The sequence below is a fragment of the Microtus pennsylvanicus genome, chromosome 12 (genome assembly GCF_037038515.1).
Source record: "Microtus pennsylvanicus isolate mMicPen1 chromosome 12, mMicPen1.hap1, whole genome shotgun sequence".
NCBI lineage: Eukaryota > Metazoa > Chordata > Mammalia > Rodentia > Cricetidae > Microtus > Microtus pennsylvanicus.
Genome location: NC_134590.1, coordinates 16206254 through 16231039, shown reverse-complemented (window position 1 = coordinate 16231039; position 24786 = coordinate 16206254). Strand labels below are relative to the sequence as shown.

General features: G+C 46.1%; 1 protein-coding gene across 6 annotated transcripts in view; it reads left to right on the top strand.

The window, feature by feature from the left end:
* Positions 1-24786, top strand: part of Slc4a4 (solute carrier family 4 member 4) — a 419959-nt gene that overhangs the window by 112810 nt on the left and 282363 nt on the right. For 4 of the 6 annotated variants that reach the window (XM_075944451.1, XM_075944453.1, XM_075944452.1 and 1 more), the window contains one exon: positions 17719-17792. In XM_075944451.1, the coding sequence (XP_075800566.1) occupies positions 17719-17792 (74 nt within the window). Of the gene's footprint in view, positions 1-17139; positions 17372-17718; positions 17793-24786 lie in introns of those variants that run through there. The other 2 variants (XM_075944455.1, XM_075944456.1) reach the window with 2 other exon arrangements.

The following is a 24786-nucleotide window of genomic DNA, read 5'->3' as shown; positions in this document are numbered from 1 at the left end:
CCAGCATCTGGATTGGCTAGTGCGTGAGCTTGGATCTCCCATCCAGAACTATGAAGAGTCAGTGTTGTTGGTGTGACACCTGTTCTATGGGATCTGCTGAGCTGCGCATCTCTGTACCCTTCTCAATACCTGCTTGCGCTTTTGCTGACAGCGTCCTTGTGAATGTTTCCTTGGTGCTTAAGCATGAGTTGTTTTCCTCAGTGATACTCTCGGGTCTCTGGTGAAATTGGGTTTTGGTGAATGGGGACAGGTAGAGAGCTGAGCTTTATCTGTTCTAGGAAGTGTAAAAGTGCTTCCAGCTGCGTTCTCTTGACTTTGTTTACACATCCCTGTACACAGCACTTCAGAAAGTATGTCGGTCCGGGATGATGCTGACGAACAGCTGATAGAAAATGATGGTCTTGCCGAGAGGACAGGGACTGAGGGAGAAAGGCCAGGAAGGAAGCTTTGGTGATGCTACAGATTTTCTAGACTGTTTGCATTTTCTGATCAGGAAAGTTGGTGAAATGATAGATTCATTTATTTTTTTTTCTAAATCTTTCACATCATGCATTGCTCACAAACTGATAATATTTGTGAAGCATGCAGATAAATAGCGTGATTACCTTGTGGCCAGAGGTCAATGACCTGGGCTCTGACTGTGACTGGCCCTGTCTGTTAGCATGCAGGAGTGAGTGATGAGTACCTGGGCACCCGTGACTTGTCCCTCGTGCTGGCTGGAAGTGTCAGCATCCATAGCTCACACGGTAGCAGCTTCATCCAGGGAAATGGATTCCGAGTTGGGAGCTTGGCTTCTGTTTCTGCGTTTGTGTGATTTCCTAATGTTCTTAGGACCTTTTGTTTGCCTTGTGTGACCTCTAACCTGGACTCAGTATGATACCTTCCTTCTTATCTGTTAACACGTGTTGAGAAAATAAACAGATACTATGGAGTTGTGAATGTCTTCAGAGTTGTGCCTGTACTGCCTGCCACCACAGTGCCATAGACGTCTGGAAGTCACTTAGCATGTCCGTTTGTCCTGTCTCAGTGGCTGTATCGGATAACTATACCATCACAGATGGGCTTGTCTTTCTTTCTTCCGGCCCCCCCCCCCCATGAGTTCATCCGTTTACTTCTGACTGTTTTTTTGGGTTACTAGGAACTTTGCATTCAAAGTTGGAGGTACAGGTGGTGATGTTCCCAGAAACACCTCATTGTCATAACACCACCCACTTAAACTAATCTCCTCCCTGTCCTCAGGCCCAGCAGCTTCAGCTCCATGGCTCTGGTACTTGAGGAGGTGATGCTTGATCACAACTTCTCTGGGTCTGATCTCTCATAGATGCCTCGCCTCTGCTTCCTTCCCCAGTTCCTAAGGATAGCGGGTGTCAGTGAGCCTTAGTCCAGACCCTTGGGTATCTGGCCCATAAGCTCATGAGTTTTAGAGTAATATATAAGTTTTCAACTTGCCTCTCAGATCCTGTCTCCTTGGTCATTCACGTCTGGCCCTGGGACTGGATTTCCTTCTGGATGAAGTGGGGACTGGAAACACTAGATGGTTGTGGGTCTTTGTGAAGATCCTAAGTGAGCCCCTCAAAGGGACCAACAAATTAAAACCCAGTGTGCACATGCTTCCTTTGTTGTGGACGGTTCCTGGCATGTTGAGCCCATTGTTTTTATACACAGTATAAAATGTTCTTTCTCCTCTACCCAGTTTTTCGCTCCTATTTTAGGCAATCACGAGTTTCAGAGAATTAGTTATTGCTGAAGATAAATTCACGAAGACCCAGGGATGCATTCCTCCTTCTTTTTGTGAGTCCATTCCTCTGTTATTTATCTCTAATTGCTTTTATATTCTGATTATAAAAAAATTGGCGTGTGCGATCATTTTCAAGTTTTTTTTTCCCCAGCCATAAACATTGTACAAGCAGCATGTGTTTCTCAGGGTAACCACCTTTCAAAAATACCCTGCTGGGTTGTGGCCAGTCCTCAGCCATGTTCCCAGTCAGTCCTCTGAGTATTATCGGTGTGTTGAGAAATCTGGCCCCTGCTGTATCAAGAGGAATGCGCTTGGTGGTTTCTTTGCTTGGTGCCCCTTTGGGTACATAACATTTAGAGGAAGCTTCTCTTGTCCCGTGTTCCTGGCTGCCGCGTTGAGATGAGTCCCTGGAGAAAACATTGGAAAAACTGTCTAGTTACTTCTGTGGAGTTGGCATGGCATGGGTGCTCCGTCAGACAGCAGGTCTCAGTCTCCTTGCTCCAGTGTAGCAAGGTGACCTGCATGAACTTGGGCCTGTTTCGGACAAGTGAAGGGCTATCTGCGCGTGCCTTCTGCCAGCTCCGTGCCAAGCACCCACCTCACTCTACTTTTGCGTATCATCTCCTAGCTTCTCTCCTATCCAAAGATTTGAGTTATACTAAACTCATCTTTTTTTTATCAGGCCCAGAGAGGTAATATTAGAGTTGAGTTATACTCATTTTGCAAATATTCTTTACTATTTTTTTTAAAAGAAAAAAAAAGAGTTAAGACAAAGATGTTGGTAGGACAAGGGGGATGGTGGTGCCAGAACTGAATAAAGAAATGTCCTTTTAGGTTTGCCAAGACATTACGGTTTCTTTTTCAAGTGACTTGATGCTTATTGAAGCTGAATAACAGGGAATTTCTACTAATGAATGAGATGTCAGTCCTCCCATCAAAATGTTGCAAATCAATAGTCTAATGAAGCAATAATTGATTTGGCTACTAGCGAAGTAACATTTACATAGCTGTGGGAGTGGGCACTTATTACATAACAGCCTTTCAAAGATCACTCTGAGCAGAAAAGATTGTGCAAGTTTAAACGAAATGCGCAGAGCACTCCCATTTGCCGCCATGAGGGGCCTTGAGATGTGTCTCACTGGGGCTTCCTGGCGCTGTGAATGCAGGCTGGAAGGCAGGAGGCAGAGACGTCTCCACTGCGTCTCCACTGCGACTCCGGGCTCTCGATCCTTGGCAACTGGGCTGCAGGTTGGAAGCTGTCAGCAGTGTGAAAGTTCAAGCAAGTGGAGATTGGAGGGAAAGTAATCTTAACTGCCTCTGAGACTATTCTTGGGAAAGGGCGTTTTCCTCTGATATTAACATGAAGAAACAGATTTTCCATTGTCGTGGCTGGTGAAATGGATTCAACTTGGTTATAGTTCACAGTGTGTCCCAACACTCTGGAAAGGCAAAGTTACAATGCTGAGGAGCCCTCGACGACCCAAGGGAGATTTTCCTCTGGTGTTCAGATGACTCTGTTCACCCAGATGATGATACTTGAGATAAAAAGAACAGCTAGTGTAAACGGCTACCTTGGGTGGTCTGTGTATATAATTCCTCTTTAGAGCAGCTTTCGCCAGTGGACTGTGGTTAATTTTGTTTTGGAGTGTCTACTAAAGGCAATGCTGGTTGTTATGCAGTAGGTTCCATTATTTGGGAGTCTTCTGACCCCATGCATGCGGCTCCCAACCTGCTTTTTGGGATGCTCTCACAATGTACATATTGGTTGTTTGAAACTCAAAGTGTGTTTCTCCCTAGAAAGCAGTGTTGGAGCGGTGCTGATGTCTCTGGTTCCATGTAAACCCACACGAGTCTATTCCATTTCTTCTGTTCCCCAAACAATAGGATTAACACCAAGCTTTTATTGGTGATCCTGGCATCGTTAGGTGCTCATCAGTTAGCAGCTCTGTGATTTTGACAGCTTGCTTCCATCCTTAGGTTTCAGATTTCAGTCCGTAAAACGAAGCCGTAATAGTACTGGCTTCATGGGCTGGTAGTGAGGCTTAAATAATTCATATAAAGTGCTTAGTTTGTTGTTTTTATTATTATTACTCTCGTTTGGCCACACACTGAAGTAAGTAGGATTTCATGAGTTGACTTTGGAGCCTGACCAACACTTGTAATAATATTCCTCCAGGAACAAGCTCAGTGTCCTCTGCTCGGCAAGGAGGGACTTTGGTGTTCCTGAGCACATCCTCCCGGTTCTTGCCAGAGCCATCGTGGACTTGTGTAGCCAGTTCTGACTTTCATAGGTTAAGTTTTCATACGAACTGGGCTTGCTTGGTCTGCAAGGACTCTGGCTGCTTGCCTTGCAGTCTCTGGACTGCTGTGTGTCTGCTCAAGTGCGGAGTGATATTTGCAGTGACTCAGAGGGAATTGCGCGCTGGGTCACAGTTCAGTCTCGTGAGCACCGCTAGGTTTCCTTGTGCTTCAGTGTTGGGTACTGCAAATATTTGCATGCTCTGTTGCATTTTTCCTTGTATTTTTATTTTTAAATATTTATGTATTGTATGTGCACAGTCATGTGCTGGCGTGTAGGGGCCATAGCAGGTGTTTGTAGGTAGGAGGAACACCTTAAGGATTCAATTCTTTCTATCTGCCTTTCCATGGGTTTTAGGGATTGAGTTCAAGTAGTCAGGCTTGTATAGTAAGTGCCTTTACCCACTGAGCTGTCTTGCTGACTCTGCCATGTAATTTCATTCAGATGAGGGAGATAAAGTATAGGTCCATTGCTAATAATCATAGTCCTCTTAGACTTTCTTTTCAAAGAATCATGATTCAAGGTGTGTTTTAAAAATTTTCAATATGCTTATTTATTTACTTATTTTTGTGTCTATGAATGTGCACGTTGAGAGGTCCGAGGACAACTTGTAGAATTCTGTTCTCTTCTATCATGTAGGTCCTGGGGCTCAAACTCAGGTCATTGGGCTTGGCTCCAGGTGACTGTACCCACTGAGCCATCTGGGCAGCCTTCTAGACTTTATGCCGCTTGGCATTAGCTGGAACGCATTAGGCATGCCAGTGCCAATCCAGTGTTCATCAACGGAGCCTGGGTAGGAGGAGTGCGAGAAAGGGCCGCAAATGAAGACACTGAGGTCATAATATTCCTTTTCAACGATTATGTCTAAAATTAGGGCTATGGTGTAGATTTTAGAGTTTTTAATTATTAGGGAACAGGTCCATATTTGTAACATGTAAGTGAATTTGTTATGATTTGTCTTCCTGCATTCTTCTGTGATGAATTGGTCATAAAGATTAGGGTGGTTTTAAGAATTTCAAAGTTAGGGCTGGGGAGATGGCTTAGTGGTTCAGTACTTGGCAGTCAATTGCGAGTACTGGAATTTGGATCCCCAGAATCCACCATAAGCAGGGTGGGCTTGGTGGCCTCCTGTAATCCAATCGTTAGGGGGTACAAATGGGTCCCCGGAGCAAACTTGCTAGACTTATCAGTGAGCTCTGGATTTGATTGAGATGTTTTTCCTCATTGAGTAAAGTGGACAAGCAATGGAACATGATTCCTGATGATCAGGCCTCCTTATGCATGAACACCAACATATACCATAGCCACACATGCAAACATGACTACACATACATATACTATACATATAAAAGTGGGAATTTTGCAAAATTTCAAACTTGAAATTTTGAAGGAGGAAGAAAGAGCAGTATAACATCCCACACCTGCCCCTGGCTATCTCTGCACCCACCCCTGCCCCTGGCTATCTCTGTGAACCCACCCCTGCCCCTGGCTATCTCTGTACATCCCACCCCTGCCCCTGGCTATCTCTGTGCACCCACCCCTGCCCCTGGCTATCTCTGCACCCACCCCTGCCCCTGGCTATCTCTGCACCCACCCCTGCCCCTGGCTATCTCTGTACATCCCACCCCTGCCCCTGGCTATCTCTGTGCACCCACCCCTGCCCCTGGCTATCTCTGTGCACCCACCCCTGCCCCTGGCTATCTCTGCACCCACCCCTGCCCCTGGCTATCTCTGCACCCACCCCTGCCCCTGGCTATCTCTGTACATCCCACCCCTGCCCCTGGCTATCTCTGTGCACCCACCTCTGCCCCTGGCTATCTCTGTGCACCCACCCCTGCCCCTGGCTATCTCTGTGCACCCACCCCTGCCCCTGGCTATCTCTGCACCCACCCCTGCCCCTGGCTATCTCTGTGCACCCACCCCTGGCCTTAGCTATACCCACAGTTTACTCCTCAGCTTCTACTCCTGGCTAGTTTGGTCTCACTCTCTTACTTCCCATACAGTTTTCTTCCTGGGATATTTCAAGGCAAGTCCTAGTTTGCAATATTTCTAAAAAATAAGAACATTAAGGCAGGCATGGTGCTCTCTCTCTCTCTCTCTCTCTCTCTCTCTCTCTCTCTCTCTCTCTCTCTCTCTCTCCCTCTCTCTCTGACCAGCGCTTCAGATTCAGTGAGAGACCTTGCACAGAGAGAAAAGGGAGCCGTGGAGGAAGACACCCAAGGTCCTCCCCCACCCCAGCCCCATCCTCCTCACGTGTATGCATGGGTATGCTAGTGCACGGGTATGTGTGTATTCACACCATCACACACATGTACATCTATTACACACTCTCATAAAATGGGGGAAAACAGTGAAGAAACTTCCAGTGCAGCTCTCACACCTACACCAACGGCTCCCACAGCTCCTTAGTAACAGCCGACATCCAGCTAACAGTTAAACTTTCTCAGCTGTCTCCAACTTTTTATAAAGAAGTTGATTTGTGCAAATTAGGACCTCAGCCCACACTTTGTGTTTGGCAGCTGTGTCTCCCAGGTTTCCTTTATTTACTGGCAGTGCTGGAGTGTTAGTTTTTGGTGGGAGAAGTCTCTCCTACAGCACGGGTCACTCTTCTCTTCTATCCACTAGAGCCAAACAAATCTTTGTTCTGTTGGTATACAGGGAGGCCAGTCCTGGGAACCCCCCACTTTCAATCCTGCCAGGTTTAACAATGGAATCTGTAATTTCCATATGCCCTCTGTTCTTTTAATATCTAGAAAATTAGAAATCTAGAAAACTCACTATGGAAATCAAGTTGAAAGTACGGATATTTTGAGGTATGGATTTCAGCCACAGGCAGCAATGCAAACAGACCAATTTCACTATTTCTGTGATGTCTGTGTGCTATTTGTTAGCATTGGCTTCTTCAGATACTAAGTGTTACATTGCTGGAGCCAATTCAGGTAGGTGAGGGTTTGGGAGTACCTCCCTGAGTCTCGTGCTACAGAGACAATGAGGCAGACAGTGGCAATAATGCTGTTAAATACAGGTTGGTACAGCTTCCCATTTACATTAGGCTGGGCTGAAGTTGAGGTAAAGATGCTGAATTCTGGGCTAAACTATTTCTTCTTCTTCTTCTTCTTCTTCTTCTTCTTCTTCTTCTTCTTCTTCTTCTTCTTCTTCTTCTTCTTCTTCTTCTTCCTCCTCCTCCTCCTCCTCCTCCTCCTCCTCCTCCTCCTCCCCCTCCCCTCTTCTTCTTCTTCTCTCTTTTTTAAAAATGAAAACAGATTCTTTTCTCATCCCGACAACAATTTCCCCTCCCTCCACTCCTCCCAGCTCCCCTCTTCTCCAGGTCCACTTCCCCTCAGAAAAGAGTAGGCAGGCCTTCAAGAGACAACAACCAAACAGGATACAATAAGACAAGGCAAAAACCCTCCTATCGAGGCTGGACAAGGCAACCCCTTGGCGAAAGAGTCAGAGACACACCTGCTCCCACTCTTAGGAGTCCCAGAAAAACACCAAGCTAACAGCCAGGGGCTGAAGTTCTCTAAGATGTCAGTGACCTCTTGGGTTGCTGAGAGTGGTGTGGCCTGGCTTCTGGCCTGGTGTGGAAGGAGGCTGACTCACACATTGGTTTGTAATCTCTAGGCTAAAAGGCCGAGTTCCCTGGAAGGTCTAAGTAGGTCCAAGCAGCCCCTTAGTGGAAATGGTGCAGTGGCAGGACTGGAATGAGTAAAGGAAGCTGTCAGCTTGGGGACATCACTGTTGAGACCTGCAATGGCCTTCTGCTTATTCAGGGAGGTTTCCAAATTTCTCCATCTTTGCCAGCATTTTTTGTTTGTTTTCTTGAGGATTGTCATTTTGACTGGAGTGAGGTGGGATGCCAGAATAATTTTGATTTTGGTTTCCTTAATGGCTAGTGATACTGAAATTTTTTTTAATGTATTTTTAACTCATTTGTACTTCATTTGAAAGTGTCTGTTCAGTTCATTTGCTTATTTGTAGACTGAATTGTTTGTTCTTTTGGTGTTTAGTTTTTTGAATTCTTTATATATGCTGGATATAAATTTCTTGTGCAAAGGTTTTTTATCTCATCTACTCTCTTTTTCTCTATATATATTTCAGTGGTGAGAAGCTTCTTAGAGTCTTTTCACTTGTGTTTTGTAGTCTAAGATGACTTCAAATTCAAGATCTTGTTCTTTTAGCCTCTTAAAGGGGTGCTGGGTTGGTGGTCATGTGTCCCTTCATGAGGTCCAGAAGATTTAAATTTGATACAATCTCATTTGTCAGTACTTGTTCTTATCTCCTGAGCCAACCACTATAAAATCAATACAGAGATTCATTAAAAATAAAAACCGTGCTATTTCCTGATATAGCTCTATCCCTTCTGGGTGTGTGCCCCTCAGCATCAAAACCAGCGTACTGCTGAGATACCTATGTGGCCGTATTTCCTGCTGTGCGTTTCAAAATGGCCAAGTTACAGACACAGCCCAGGTGCTTATCAGCAGAAGAATGGATAAAGAAAATGTGGCTTCTGTACACAGTGCAGCTGTATTCATCCATACCAAGAATAAAGCCATGTTTGTTATAGCAACATTGATGGAGCTGGGGATCTTGTGAAGTGAGGGCCCAGCAGGTTCACAAAGACAAGAACTTCCCACTTCTGTGCATATGAGAACTAGGGGCTGGAATGGATGCGCAAGCCATGGCTGGGAAAAGAGAAAGGGAGGAGGGGATAGAAAATGCCTAAGAAGAGATGAATGTGCTCAAATGACATCACATGCATGTATGAAATGGTGCAATGCAGCTTTGGATAAAGATACACTGAAGAGCACATAAAATAATGGGGGTTTTGTTGAAGGAGGCTGCTTGTTTGTCCCGGCTGCCCAGAACCGAAATAATCACACAGAAACTATATTAATTAAATCATGCTTGTCCCATTAGCTCTAGCTTCTTATTGGCGAACTCTTACATATTAATTTAACCCATTTTTATTAATCTGTGTATCGCCACGTGGCTGTGGCTTGTCAGGTAAAGTTCCATCTGGATCTGGCGGGGCTACATGCTTCCCTCTAGACTCCTTCTTTCTCCCAGCATTCAGTTTGGTTTTCCCCGCCTACCTAGCTTCTGCCCGGCCATAGGTCCAAAGCAGTTTCTTTATTAACCAATGGTATATTCACAGCATACATAAGGGAATTCCACATTAGGGTTTTTGAAAAATGAAGTAGATTTCTAGAAAGATTGACTTAGTCAAGTTTACTTTGTACAGGTCTTGACATAGAACTTGGCAAGTCGTATTTAAAATGTGATTGAATTAGTAGATAATGAGACACTCTCTGGTGAGGACATACTGCTTTTACTCTGATGAATGGACACAGTATTAAACCAGGTCCTAATGACTTATGGCTCTACCCATAAATGACTGAATCTCTCAACTCTCATCAGAGAAGCATGCGTTTGCAGAATATGGTGAATTAGACAGAGACACACAACTGGCAAGGTGCAGAGAATAAGAGACTGAGGAAATAGAACATACATGCTGTGCCCCCCCCCCCCGCCCCAAAGCCTCAGGGATTGTTTTGGAAGACAGGCTCGGATGAAGCAGTGTCCTCTGGACATAGCGGGGCAGCTGCGCATATGACCTCACAGTGGAAGTGACAGCATTGCCCAAAACCTGTATCGGCCTAAGCCAGACCACATCCCAGCATATGGAGAGGAGATGTGGGCATGAAATTTTACCCTTAGCCAAGGAGCTACTGGCAATTGTCAGATGCAGGGAGAAAGAGGGTCAGATTTTTTTTCTGTTTTCTTTCCCTAAGAGCGTTGTTCCTGATTAGTTAACCATACTCCAGGAGAAGGCTACACCCACATCCAAGAGTGTTTGGTCAGCCCATATTGGCCTTGGTAGAATAGAAAAAGACACACTGTGGGGTGGTAGGGGAGAGGATGGATTTGGGAAAAGTTGGGGCGATGGGGATGAATATTATCACAGCAGGTAGGAAGTTGTCAAAGGTCTAATTGAAAATAAGGTATTGAGGTGAGGTAATCCTATCAGAAGTGATCAAGTGGCCTGCCGTGTCCTATTACAAAATGGTAGAAAACAGTGAAGAGCCGAGAGGTACTCACTCATCCTGATTTCTACCCCTATTGTTCCCGTCTTATAGGTAAACCTAATCTTGATAAATTTTACATGCCTTGGTCAATACTATGCTGGGGGAGAGGGAGTAAGAACTGATGATAGAATCTGTGTGTGTGAAAACAGCACAATGAAACCCATGATTTGATATGCTAACTAAGATGTTTAATATTAAACTATTTAAAACAATGAACAGCTTGAGTGTCCTTAATATCTGCCCCTGTATTGGTACCGGTACTGAAATCCTTCAGTTAGAATCTTCAACAATATATATAAAAGGCAGTCAGACAAGCTGTGACCATGTCCAGATTGAAATACTGCGTGCATGATGCTTAACACACTGCCTGCAACTTATTATGACCTTAACCAAATGCCAGCAGCCTCATCCTTGCCAGCTGGGTGGTAGTTCAGGATGTGAACTGTCTGGCTGCCATATTGGTGAGAGAGGGGAGGGGAAGCACTTTTTTCTGACATCATTTCTCAGTGTCAGAGGTGACCAGGGCAGAGGCTATACCAGATCAGGTGCCTTGTGGCTGACTCCCAGGATTGTGTTCTGAAAAAAAAAAAATCAAGCTTTTGAGTCCCTACCTGTCTGCCATCTTGAATCTAATCTTAGATTAATATACATTAATACAAAGTAAATGTATGTAGAATCATGGACTAATATAAATGTCATTTGTGGCATTTACTTATGGGTGCTGTCTCTGGACTGACTACTGTAGATAATCTGTCACTGACCAAGTTGACACGTCTGGAGTTTAAGATTTTATGAATGAAGTGTACAACATGTAGCCTTTGGGGCTTAGCGTAACTCCCTAGAGATACACCGTGTGACTCAGTGGCTGGTCTGTGTTTACTGCTAAGCCTTATCCCGTGATGTGCATGGTCTGTATAGCCCTTTTAACCGCTCACCTACAGAAAGGCCAGTTCTAGTTCGTTAGCTGTCATGAGGAAAGCTGCCATGAATATTTATGTACCAGTCTTTAGGTGAACAAACGTTTTCATTTCTCCGCAATGAGTGTCTAAGAGCACAAAGGAACTTTTAAGGCAGTTCATCGGTCTAGAACTATGTGCAGTGTGATCCTGCTCTGGGATGCTTACTCTCTTTTCAGTCTGAAATCTGATTTTTCATGGGGCCGCATTTCCCTAGCCCTCAGCCTGTGTCAGGGACCAAGCTGATTAGGGAACCTCTGAATTGGGAGGGAGGGTTACTGTGTTTTGTGGCCTGAAGATCTGTGGGAGACAAGGCTATCCTCACTTGAGCTTGTCTTGTTTTGGTGTGTTGATTCCTCCCTCCCTCCCTCCCTCCCTCCCTCCCTCCCTCCCTCCCTCGCTCGCTCTTCTTCTAATACATCTGTCCAGAGCTCTGACACTGTGCATAGTTAAGCCAGTGACCACGGTGCTCTCTCTCACTTCCTGTGGGGCTGCTAGGCCCACAGGGACCTCTGTGAACTTTTGAAGGGGATCGTTTCCACTTTCCCTCTTCCTCCTCTTGCAGTCGGCTGTAGTGAACACATGTTACCAAAAGATGGCAGTGCACTTTGCTGTGCTGAGATGTCTCTCCTCTCTTGTCACCTGTGACTCCAACAGTGAGATATGTTCTATTTAGGTACATGTTGCAAATGCGGGCACCACAGTTTGCAAAGCAACAGAAGCACCAATACCCCCCCCCCCCAAAAAAAAAGAAACCCTCCAAAGAAAATGTCATCTTTGCAGAAAGTAAGAATGACTTTCTCCCTCTTAAAAGTGATGTGAATAGGGAACGACTTGGGAATGCATGTGGCAGTGGACTGTTCTGGATGCTAGGTTGATTGTTGTGCTTTGTGTAGTTCCTGAGTAGAAAACTGTGATGTGAGGCATTCCACCCCTCATCTGACCGAAGACCAGCCAAAGGGCAGGGATAACCTAATTTTGAGCCTGGGGACTTGCGATACCTTTTAGTCCATAAGTAAAACTCCCCAGCAACATAGTTCTCCCAACAGCAATGGATCATATAAAAGTCTTCATTTTCGGTACGCTTCCACTCCCTACACATGTCTGTGCCTAGGGCATGTGTGCACAGCACTGTTTAACATTCTTTGTGTGCAAGAAAGCTTTTATAGAAGGAGAGGTGATGGGGTTCATTGGATGCCATAAACAGGCCAGGCTGGCAAGAATAAAATAGAATGAGTTTAAATACAAGGTTAACTAATAAAATTGAAGCTGTGCGCACAAACTGAGCCAGTGATGTCAAGCTCTAGTTTGGACATGTTGTCCACGGGAGTCATCCTGCTCCCTGGTGCCTTCTCTGGAAGCAGTCATCTCTGACCACCCTGGCTGAGGCTATGGAGGATCCAGACTGGTTTTGGACTCTGACTACAAGCTCCAGCATGCCCCCTCTACACAGTGTGGATTAGCGTGCTGAACTTATACAGCGTTCCATGCACTAGACGCCATGGTCCGAGAACACAGCCAGAGTTGCCATCCTGTGGTGACAAGGAAGCAGGTGGCTGAAACTAAGGCAGCAGCCTTTTTGCTGGTGTGCACCCCTTGGCAAAAGCCCCAGGCTAAGAGAGAGCTGTGCTGCATGAAGTTCTAACTCTGAAACCAGATGCTGTTGCCATAGAGACAAGTGAACTGCTACAGGAGTGGGAGGCGGCAGAGAAGGATGGTAGAGGGAGGCAGGAGGGCAAGTGAGGCGAATCTAAAGGCTAGCCTACCCGAGGACCTTCAACCTTTAGCAGCCCTGTGACCAGCAGGCTGGTGCTCTTGAAACTTGGGTGCTGGCGGCCTGCCACTTGCTGACTGGCTGAGTGGCAGCTGCTTGCGCTGTGAGTACTAGCTGGTCAGCACGTTGGCAGTTGGCGCAGGCTCAGGGGGGTGGGATCTCAGAGGGCTGGAATGTGGATGGGTGCTCCAGCGGCTGACAGTTTTGCACAAATGTTTCTCGTGCCGGACTTAAGTCACCCTCACAGGCCTGCTCAGTGATTAGGACCGGCTGGTGAGAGCCTGCCCGTCTGGCAGACAATTTGATGTGTGTTCTAGTTAAATCATTTTGCTATCCCAGAATAACGGAGAATGAGACCCCCCTCCGCCCCCCGTGGGTCTGGACTTGTACAGAAGGGGTGTAACTTCTCCAGTCAGAGCCCAGGTTGAAGGAAGGCAGTACTGACCCGAAGTGGATTTTACACTGGCTGCCGCCACTCTTAACCCCCTGATACTGGTGAGACGCGTCCAAGTCAGGTCTGAATTCTGCCACATTCTAGCGACGTGAGCCGTGCTGAAGCTGCGTGGAAGCACACTTCCTGCTCGTTTTCAGCAAACATGCAGGGCATGCGCAGAGGACGTTTTGAGGATGGATTTGGGGGCCTGATTAGGGACTGGATGAGTTAATTTCTTCCAACTGATTTATAGAGGGGAAATGGTTGGGTCAGCCACTTTACATGGTATCTCTGTCTTACTAATAATAGCCAGCAACTGCTAAGAGGACGTACGGCTGAGGAACTGATACTTGTCATGTAAAGATGGGAAGTGGGGGATCTTCCTGGTCTGTGTAGAAGGCCACGTTCACTAGGATGACCTTGCTCTTAGGGCAGGGTAAAGGCTGCCACATTTTCTGTTTTCGCTTTGTTTCACTAGCCCCTTTTCCGCGGAGAAGAGGTCTGTTTTCAGGCTCTCTGCATGATCCATCAGGAAGGACGAAGTTCTGATGACTTGCTTGACTTGCTATGTATAGTCTTGAGGGGAATGCGAGCTATGCATCAAAGAGCCAAGGAATGCACCAATCATGACCCCCACTCCCTACTCAGACAGTGGGGCTGGGCAGTTGTCTCAGCTTGGCCAGAGGGCTTGTGCACTGACTTTTCTTCCTTTCCAGTCATCTCTGGCTTTCTTGCTTTTTTTTTTTTTGCTTGTGGCATGCAGTTTTGGAAAAGGCTTAGATTTTGAGGTTAAATGCTTTCTTTAGAAAACGTATCAGGAGACAACAAAATATTAAAATATTTTATGGCCCGCCCGATGGGTGAGAGGGTACCAAGCGAAGTCTGCATTTAGTTGTGTTGAATCCAGCATGCTGAGTGGCCTGGGGTTCGTTCTGAGAAGAGACGTGGGACAGGCTATTCCGTTTGCCAAAGGGAACGGTGCAGAGTTAGGGTACGTGCTGTAAGGTAGCTCTCTGGGATCTCGCTGTGTTTCTGAGGAGTTGGAAGAAAATATCCTCACGAAGCTATCATCCTTATCTGTGTGTACACATGCTGGGTAACTGATGGCTCCTTGCACTTTGGACAGCACCTGACCTCCAAGGCAAGTCTCTGAGACGCTAGGTGTGATTGTGTATCCCTGGCACTTCCAAGTGTGCGGGCAGGCTGCACAGCAGATCCTCAGTTAGTATTAACTCCCTCCTCACCGGAGGGAGGCAGGAAGGAGAAAAGGGGGCAGGCGGGGACCCTCTCTGTTCCTGTCTCCCCCAACACTAACCGTGGCCCAATTTCAAGCGCCTCTGGTATAGACAGTTGCATCTTCCATATTGCTAAATCCAGCTTTTGCGTCCCCATACGTCTTTCTCACCTTTTTTGGGGGTGGGTTCTCTGCTCTCTCTGACTTCTCTGCTGTCACTTACACCTGGTTACCCTGGCATCCCTGCCTGACTCGGGGCTGTCGGTGTGTTTTAGCAGGTGGTCTCAGGTCCACTCCCTTGTACCCATTCTTCCTCCCTGCATGAGTGCACCTGGTAATAACTTCAGCCCCAGCTTGATGTGTGTGTGTGTGTGTGTGTGTGTGTGTGTTTGCCATAGTTTCGCAGCTGCTGCAAGTCCCTAGTCCCTGACTCAGGCAGCTGTGGTCGTACTAGCAACTTTTTACACACAGGATGCGCACCTTCACCTTAAAGTGTACAAAACCGACCTCTCCATGCCTTCTCCATGGCTTGTTTCTCACACAGTCCCCATGGTGCGGGAGGTAGCTTGCGAGTTTCTCTTGTTCCCTCACCATCTGTTTTCCACACCACAGGTAGCCGGATCCTTTAAGAAAGGAAAACAATGCTGACTTCTGTGCTGAGTCCTTCTGGCTTGCATGACCTGATTCTCCCTATGTCATCAGTACAGTTGCTTCCTTTGCTGTCTAGACCTTACAGCTGTTCTTGTGGGTGCTAAACATCCCTACTGAGGGCCCGTCACTTGCTTTTCCCTTTGCTGGGCTCAGCACCACACTAGATAGCCCCCTGTGCCTTTTCCTGTCCGCAAAGCCCCCAGGGCTGCCCTCCGATGCTATCTTGCTTGTTCATGGTTAGTTTTTTTTTCCGTGGAACTTTCTTGTCGTATTTGTAGATTTGTCCCCTTCCCGCCGAAGAATAGCAGGAATATAGCAAGCAGTAATTAAATATTTGCTGAACCCACGCGTAAGGCTGTATCATTTAATCTTCCTGAGAACCTAAGGCTCAGCGAGATTGGCAAAAGGCTTGGCGTCTTAGTCTTTAAGGTTTTTCATTCCCACTATAATCCTGCGGACTGACCCATATCTTGTTTTATACATTTAGTTTGAGTGCAGAAAAGGAGAGTACTTTGACCTGTGTCAGGAGGCACCATCATGTATGAGGCTCATATCCCCCAAAGAAGACTCTTGAAGGTGTCCGAAAGTCGTATGTTTCTTCCCAGCCAAGTACTAGCCAGGCCCAACCCTGCCTCTGAGATCAGACAAGACGGGGTGCAGTCAGGGTGGCGTGACTACAGACTAGCAATGGGTTTCTTAGTGACATTGTTCCCCAGGGCTGGTAAAGGGGAAAACGAGGAAAGAAAAAAAAAACCTTTATTTCATTGTAGAATGTTATTATTTGTGTATATGTGTTCTCTCTGTCTGTCTGTCTGTCTGTCTGTCCGTCCCTCTCTCTCTGTATGCCACAGCACGTGTGTGGGGTCAGTATCCTTTTACCATGTGGGCTCTAGGGATCAAACTCAGGTCATCAGGCTTGGAGGCAAGTGCCTTTACCTGCTGAGATCCCTCACTGGCCTAGGAGACCACACTTAGAAAACAGTGTGTGCTAAGTCTGATGCCAAATGCTCTGAAGTTTGCCACCTCATTCGAATCTCAAAGCAATCAATGCAGAATTGATTGTAGTATTGTGGTGAATCATTGTGAAATTGATTTGATCACTCTAATTTTATACAAGAAAAAAAAAGACCCTGTGGCTCAAAAGAGTGAAGTATTTTGCTCCAGGTGGCATAACTACTAAGCAGTCGAGTTAGATGTTTGTGTTTTGCTTCTGACCTTTTATGTAAAGGCGATGGCTTGGTAAGGGAGATGTATTCCTAAGCTAGGAAGGGAGAAACGGAGTTCTGTGCACGTCTGCCTAGACTAGAGCAAACATGAGAAGCACCCGGATAAGTTATACAGACGGTGTGGAAAACAGACTCGACCATATCCAGTGCTTGAGCACACAGCCGGGTGGCTGGAGTACGGAGCGAGCATGTGGTTCTCTGGCAAGGCTCATGTATGAGATGACATAGAGCAGCTGTCCCCAGAGAAAGTTCTTTGTTACAAGACCCGTACTTCACAGGCAGCATCTGAGCAGCTCAGGATTTCTCTCTGCTCCCACTATAAATAGAGCTCATGGAATTCTGTATACGAAAGTTAATGCAATGAGAAGGAGCCTCAGAGGAAGGAGATAAAGCTTCACTCATTCTGTAAACTAGAAACATGTTTGGCACTGGGAGACTGAAAAAAAAAACCCACCACGCTGTCGTTCCTTGGATAGATTCTGAGGTCTTATTTAGCATATGAAATTGCAGAGTAGATCCTATTATGTAAGGAGACAGGAGGACAGCATAGCGTGGTTACAAAATGAAGACCTCCGTGCCCTTCCGAGGAGAGTTAACAGTGAATCTAGCATGCAGAGAGACGCGTGAGAAGAGCGTGGAAACGAGGGGACGGGGTGGCAAGTCTGTGTGCCTATTGCTGAAGCCCTGGTGCCGGATAATCCTTAGATGTCAGATTTCCGTGAGGCCAACATGTGACTCAACGCTTGCCACTCAACACGGAGTACTGGGCTGGTATTAGGAGGCTGGTTGCAAGCTCGGCTCCCACTGTGTATTAGCCTAACTCCCTGTCGCTCTGTGTGTGGGTGGGTGTGCCTGTGCGCCTATGAGGGTATACATTCTGTGCAGTGGCTGTTTGGAGAGCTAAGCACTGAGACTGGATTTCCACAAACGATCATCACGAACACTCCAGAAACATCAATCTTCCTCTCTTGGTATTTTTTTTTCTTCTTTTGCTTTCATCTCTGTTTTTCCTTTCTGCAACTCCCCAAAGGGACACTCTCCCTCAACATCCAGCCTACAAGATTGGGATTATTTTCTATTGCCTGTCCATGTGGCTGCCCTCTCAAGGTTAGAACTGAAGCTATGTGGGGCCAGCACATTCTCAAGCACCAGATGAGAAGAGCTGCGTGAAGGAGTGACAGCCACCAAAGGAAGAGGGACTCTGCCCTGCAAACATGAACAACAGCTTGCAGGTTAACCTGCCCAGAAGCTGGGCTGCTTCAAGTGGCTCACTTCAGGAGAGGTCTGAGCATTCTTTTTTTCTTTTCTATTACTATAGGATGGAGGATGAAGCTGTCCTGGACAGAGGGGCTTCGTTCCTTAAACATGTGTGTGATGAAGAAGAAGTAGAAGGTGAGCCCTTTGGGTCTGGGAAAGTGTGTGTTTATATCCATGTACTCTGTAGATAATGGCATTTGTGTATCTTATGCATGTTATATTTTGAAAAGTTAAACACCAGATCTTGCTGGTGGAGTTTCTTTGATCTCTACATTTTCCTTCAGCCCAGGAAGTAATTCTAAGAACTTCATCGGACCCTCAGAATTGAAATCAGCAGAGCTTTCTTTACCCGTGACATTTTTTTTAAGGTGTTATTTTAAAGTAGGTGCTTGTGTTAGCTTTGCCGCTCCACCAGAAATGAATGTTTTAGTAGATAATTCCAGGGAGCTGCCAGATCTATAAGAATGTATTTGTTAGCACCTTCTACTGTTCCTTTTCTGGTAGCTTACAGGGGAGAGAAACAGATGTTGCCGAAGGAAGAGCGATAATCATTGTTGTAGGGAAAACAGGTCTAAGTCGAGGGTGTTGAGAACAGTTGTCACGGGCGAGTCTTCGTTCAGAAAACCCAGGCAAGCGTTTTCGATTTAAAAACCCCTTGGAACCTCTTTCACTAATGTTTTGAGTCTTAAAACCGAAGGAGAGTTCAATGTTATCTGCTGCCAACATACCTCAGCACGTGCTTCCTTCAGCCCCCTCTCCCCCCACTTATCAATAACGTCAGGGGAGTACCACTTGATTGGTGGTGAGAAGGCAGGCTTCATTCATTATGTATTGAAGCCACAGTGTGAAGGCTATATAGCCTACTACTGGTGTTTAGTGTGAGATTTCCTGTTGCAGTCAGAGTTATAGATAGCATCATGGGAAACTCGTAGATGAACGTTGTGATCAGTTTCTCCCATGAATGTCACTCGAGAGGCTGTTTTGGAGGCTGTGGACTGACTGGTCCCTTTGGGTAGCTCGTGCCTCCCAAAGCCTTGGCAAAGAGGACAGCGAGGCTGAGAAGAAGAAGGTGGATAGTGTGTGTTCTGGAGCAGTGCTTCAAGCAGCTGGAGCCCAGGTCGAGGGTGTTCATGCTCCTGTGCTGCCAGGAGCCGGCCCAGGATGGCGGTCGCTGTGTGGTTTCTTTAGTGACTTTCTTCTGCCCACTGAACAACTTGTGCCCCCTCTGCCCCACCCCCTGGCTTCCCATTCTTAAGCACTTGAGACCGACTAACAAGAATTTGGTGCCTAAGTTTCTTAGGAAAACGGAAACTAAAGTATTTTCTTTCATATTGTTTTATGGGTTCCTTGCATTTTTACAATGTGACCACGGGAAAACATCAAGTTGGAGAGGGCAAAAGAGTCGAACTTTTCTTTTTTGCTGAAACTTCATTGCAGCCAGTGTCAGTTATCCCAGACCGTAAAAGAGGAGATAAAGTCATTCAGTGAGAGCCTAAGAAAGAATGTAGTTTGATGAACATGCTGTCATTTTAGAACAGTTAAAGTGGGAAAGCCTTGGGAATGGGAATGTGCGGTGTGCACATGTTCTCCTTTGGGAACGAGGTCCTGGCTGAGTTCTCAGGAGATGTAAATCTCCAGTCCTGAAGGTGCTTTGGATCAACAGTACCGCAGTAGACGGCTGCACTCGGGTTCTTAAAGCTTTGCCTGAGAAGTCTATTTCCTGAATTATTTCCTGGATTTTCAAGCAGAAAATTAATCTATTGATCACAGTTTAAATCATAATATAAACAACATATAATTCTGTAGCCAGCTTTCTATAGGAGAGAAGCAGAAAAGGCAACCAAAGGTCACAGAGGTGCCTGGTTCAGAGCAAGAAGTGTGCTGGTTTTATGTCAGTGAGGCTTGTGCCCTCCGTTCTCATAGGACGGACGCACGGCAGTCACTCTTTTGTGTTGTTGGCTGGTGCGTGATTGGATCCCTCTTATTTCAAGGCATGTTGTGTTGTCTGTTGTCAAATCCTAGGCCTTTTAGGATGGTGTGTGCTGATGGTGGACTTGGTGTGGCCTTCCATAGTGGAGGCCCTCTCACAGTAGAAGGGTTGGAAGTTTATGAACTGGTTCTTTCTCTTGCAATACCCTTCGATCTGGCCCTCTTATCTCTCAGCAGGCTTCATCAAATAAAATTGGGGGGATGGATACAAATGTAGTTCCAGCTCTGAGTGAGAGGACAGAGACAGTGCACTGGGCAGAGGTTCCATGGTGCATCTGGGGGTCCTGTGAATGAGAGAGGAAAGGGATGGCGGTTGTCATGGTATGGGGATATATTTCTCAAGGTTGGGTTGGGAGTATATCCCATAGTTGTAATTTCATAGAATAAGGCTTTACTGATAGGGAACAACATGTTACTTCCTGAATAGCTGAGTCTTTGGTACACTTAAGCAGAAGTTACTACTGGGGCTTAAGGATGGAGAGTTCAAAGGACAAGGTGCTGGAACACCTTTCTGCAAATTATCAGTCATGTTTCCTTTGACCCCAGAGCTATTTGTTTTCCTTCAGAGGTGAGCATGACTAAGCATACTATATTACAACACACCTTGCAAAAGTAAGTTTGAAACTTTGCTCCTTAGTAATTTTTGTAAGTTCTAATAACCGAAGTCCAGTAGCTGTAGTTACTTTGCCATGCTCGTACAGTAAAAGTGGTTCTTCGAATCCCCTGGATTCAGTTCAGGAAGGCCAGAAGAATTCTAGGTTCTCTTCTAGCTTCTTCTAGTGATGGCCTGGGCTTCAGACCATGCCCCCAGTTCACCTTGCTCAACTTTACACTCAGAGTGGGCGGCGTACCACTTAATCCTCCTCCTAAAATCTTCGTAGAGAGCTGTCAGCTGCAGAACTCACCAGGAGCAGAGTGAGTCAGGAGAGGAGTCATCTTCTGTTTAAATAATGAACTTATCATTGGCACATATATTTAAAGACTTAAACCGTGTTTTCATCAAATGTCCCTCATGTGTTAATGGCTTAGACCTAGCGTTCTGAAAAGGAAACCCAGTGCCAGTTTTAGTCTTGAAAACAAATGGAAGCTTTTAGAGCTGTTCCTTCACTGGCTACCTTATACCATGTACGGTTTGTAGTTCATATTGAGTGCCAAGTTTGTCGGCTTGTAGAAAGAGTTCTGTGATTCGGACACGGATGTCTGCTCTGCACCCCAAAGCCTAAGCTTGTCCTTGGGCGCTTCTGTATGGGAATAGTCAGTGGATAATAAACTGATGTTGCCAGAACAACCTGGACCATGGGAAACGACTACTTGGGTTTGATTTCAAATATCGACAGGGGAAATTGCCAGGTTTTGTCAGTTAAGCCAAGTTTGAGGTACCCTTTTGTTCCAGAAGAAACTGTATGGATTTATGTATAAAAAAAAGACAGGTTGGAGATGGGCGTAGTGGTGTGTATCTGTGATCCCAGCACTCGAGAAACTGAGGCAGGAGGACCAGGAGTTCAAGGGTAGCCCGAAGACCCTGTCTCAAAAAATAAAGTCAGCTTGGATTTTGGATCTGAGTGATATAAACAGATTACTTAATATTCTCATATTTCGCAATAGGGGAAAAGAGCAAACTCCACCTTATCCTTTGAGATAAGGCTTTGGCTCTGCTTGGCTAGGTAACTCCCCAGCGGCCTTGGCAGCTCTGACTTCACGAGGAGGGGCCTCTCCTTAAATTTGAGTCCAACTAACAACTCAGGAAACATAGAGAACAGCAGGACAATGCGGTCTGAACTGCCGACATTTCTGGAGCTTGGTCAGTGCTCTCTCAAAGTTGTTAAGGCCTTATTGTGGCGTTTCCCTTCCGCTTCAAAGCCGAGCCCCACAGGAAGTTTGCTCCTACCTGTTGAGGGCGGTAATAATCCTAGAAGGCCCCTCCCCATGTTCATTAAGAAAGAGAGTATTGTTGAAGAGACAGAGTATGGTTGGCAAATTCTGGAATTTATCATGACGGCTTTTCAGAGAAATAAATTTGGGAGGTGTAGGGCAGTAGTTGGGGCTGAGTACACACTCACCAAATGTTTGTTAGAACAAAGGGTGTACTCACTGAAATAGAATATGAACTAAATAAAGCACATGCAAAATTCTATCATCCTCACATCTCTGCTTATATTTTTAGTTAGTATTTTGTTCTTAGTGTTAAAGTCAAGTGTTAAGATACAGTCTCTGTCTTATCCTCGGCATCTTTCTCAGGTTTACAATGCTTATATATTTGGAGTGATAAGAAAAAGTAACCATTAAAACTTCTCTGTCTAAACCCCTCCTATTGTTCTGTTCTATGTTTTGAGACTAGAAAGACGAAAATGCTGAGATGGTGGCTTTTTGTCTTTTTGGAGGTCAGGCCCTCGACGTTTTACAGACATGAAATCATAATGACCTAAGCTAGCTTCCCCTAGAGGATGTGGTGATGCTCTGTTCCTGCGTATGGAGGAAGGTAGTGTTCTAAAGAAAAGGTGGGGCCTGGTAAACATCTGTTAATACTTACAGAGCTCGACACTGTCCTTGCCGAGACCGAGTGAATGAAAACCTATTCGATGGAAGGGAGGGACCAGGTTTTGGCGGGACTGTTCTGAGCTTGGGACCCAAGTGTCCGCTTGCATTGTGCTGACCTCTTCTCTGCTGCTCACTTGGATTGCTGAGAAACAGTGTGTACAGAGGAAACACTTGGGGAAAGAGTACAGAGGGAAAAGCCTTCTTAGCAGAAACAATGAGCTCCCCATGTTGGAAACCCTTAAAGAGACCCAGCAAAGCTTTAAGGGTTGCTACTTGACCAGCAGAGTGGCCCGCCCTCTCTCAGAGGATGAGCCTCTTCAGAGCTTCCAAGTCCCCCTGTCTTTCTCCTTTGGTCTCAGCTAACTACTCCCTGGAGATCCCAAAGCCTACACCTCTTATCTCCATGGCTGCCTGACACCTCCTGCTCTTGGCGAGGAAATTTTTCTCTGTAGGTGCCCTCCTCAGCCAGGACATCTGATGTGGTTTCACAGGTTTTTGAAAAAGGCATCCTACCTGCCCAGAGTTTTCCTCTGTTGAGAGTTCTCTGGTAATATGTTACGGACTAAAACCCCCTTGAAGCCCTTTCCTGCCCTAAGTGTTGACATTGCAATAAGCCTCAACAAATTGGACTTGGGACTTCATGTTTTGCAAGGATTCAGCCATTCTGAAATGGCACTCTGGGGACAATTTTATCTTAGTTGAAGCTTTTCATCTGGTCATATTAGTGAGATGTTTCATATTGACTTTGGGAGTATCTCCTGTTTGTTTGATTCAGGTGCCATTACAATAGAGTGGTTAGGTGTCAATTGAAGAATAAAATTCCCAAACTGAATCCATTGCGGAATCATTGTGTCAGTGAAAGAAACCAATTAGAATGCAGAGTGTTTTTTTCTCCATGAAGTGGAAACAGTGAAACGCACCGCTTGTAATATAACGTATGGTAATTATCCCAAACCACTGTCATTGATATACCTGGATCAAAGAGGAATAGGAGAGGCAGAGCGTGAAGAACTTGCTGTTCTAGTGGGAGAAACTGAGTCTGAATCCCCAGAACCCTGCTTGTAATCCCAGTGTCCCTACAGTGAGTTGGGAGGTGGAGGCAGGAGCACCTTGAGTCCCATAGGCCGGCTAGCCTGGCTTACGTAAAGAGACCCTGTCTCAAGCAAGGCAGAAGATGAGAACTGACACTTGGGTTGTCACCTGACCCAAACGTGTGTTGTGGTCTATGAGTTCCTGTGTTCTCACACAAATATGCACACACACACTCCACACACACACACTCCATATACACACACACTCCACACACATTCCACACACACACACACATACACACTCCACACTCCACACAAACACACTCCACACTGACACACACACACTCCTCATACTACATACTACATACACACACACACACACTCCACACACTCCACACACACACACTCCACACACACACACTCTCACACTCACTCCACACAAACACACTCCACACACACATACACACACATACTCCACACAGACACACTCCACACAGACACACTCCACACAGACACACTCCACACAAACATACTCCACACACACACATACGCACACTCTACACAAACACACTCCACACACACTCCACATAAACACACTCCAAACACACATACACACACACTCCACACACACATACACACACACAAACACACTCCACACACACACACTCCCCCCCCACTCCACACAAACACACTCCACACACACACACACACTCCCCCTCACTCCACACAAACACACTCCACACACACACACACACACACACACACACTCCCCCCCCACTCCACACAAACACACTCCACACACACACACACACACTCTCACACTCACTCCACACAAACACACTCCACACACACATACACACACATACTCCACACACACACACTCCACACAGACACACTCCACACAAACATACTCCACACACACACATACGCACACTCTACACAAACACACTCCACACACACACACACACAAACACACACTCCCCCCACACTCCACACAAACACACTCCACACACACACACACACACACACACACACACACACACGCTTCTAGACAAGATTGAAGGTGGTCCGCATGGTATGGCCGTAGACATCATCCTGAAGATTTTCATTGGCTGAAGGCTTGTTTTGCTTTCTCAGCTCATTCCTCCCAGCGCCCATCCTTTGACCTCTTGGCCATGCTTCCCTCCTGCTTTCTCTACTGCAGAGGTGAAGATGCAATGGCCCAGTTAATTTTCCAGGGACTCTTATCCATTTCTCTTTGGATTCATTCTGATTCCCTTTACGCTCTGGCTAGAAGGCCTAGTGTTCACAGTTACACTGCTGATGTACCTCGTCCTTAGTGTATGAAATTGTCTCGTTTTCTAAGAAGAATCATATTAAATTGTATATGCACCCAGGGTAAACTGCTTGCCCTTTGCCAGTTAAAGCCTGCAGTGTTTCCACTGGAAAATAGAAGTGTTCTAGTGTTTAATGCATCACGTTCTGGCAGCGAGGAGGATGTGAGTATAGTATATGGACCCTCACAAATCTTCCCTTCCGCCATAGCTTTGTATCCTATGGTCTGTTACGTA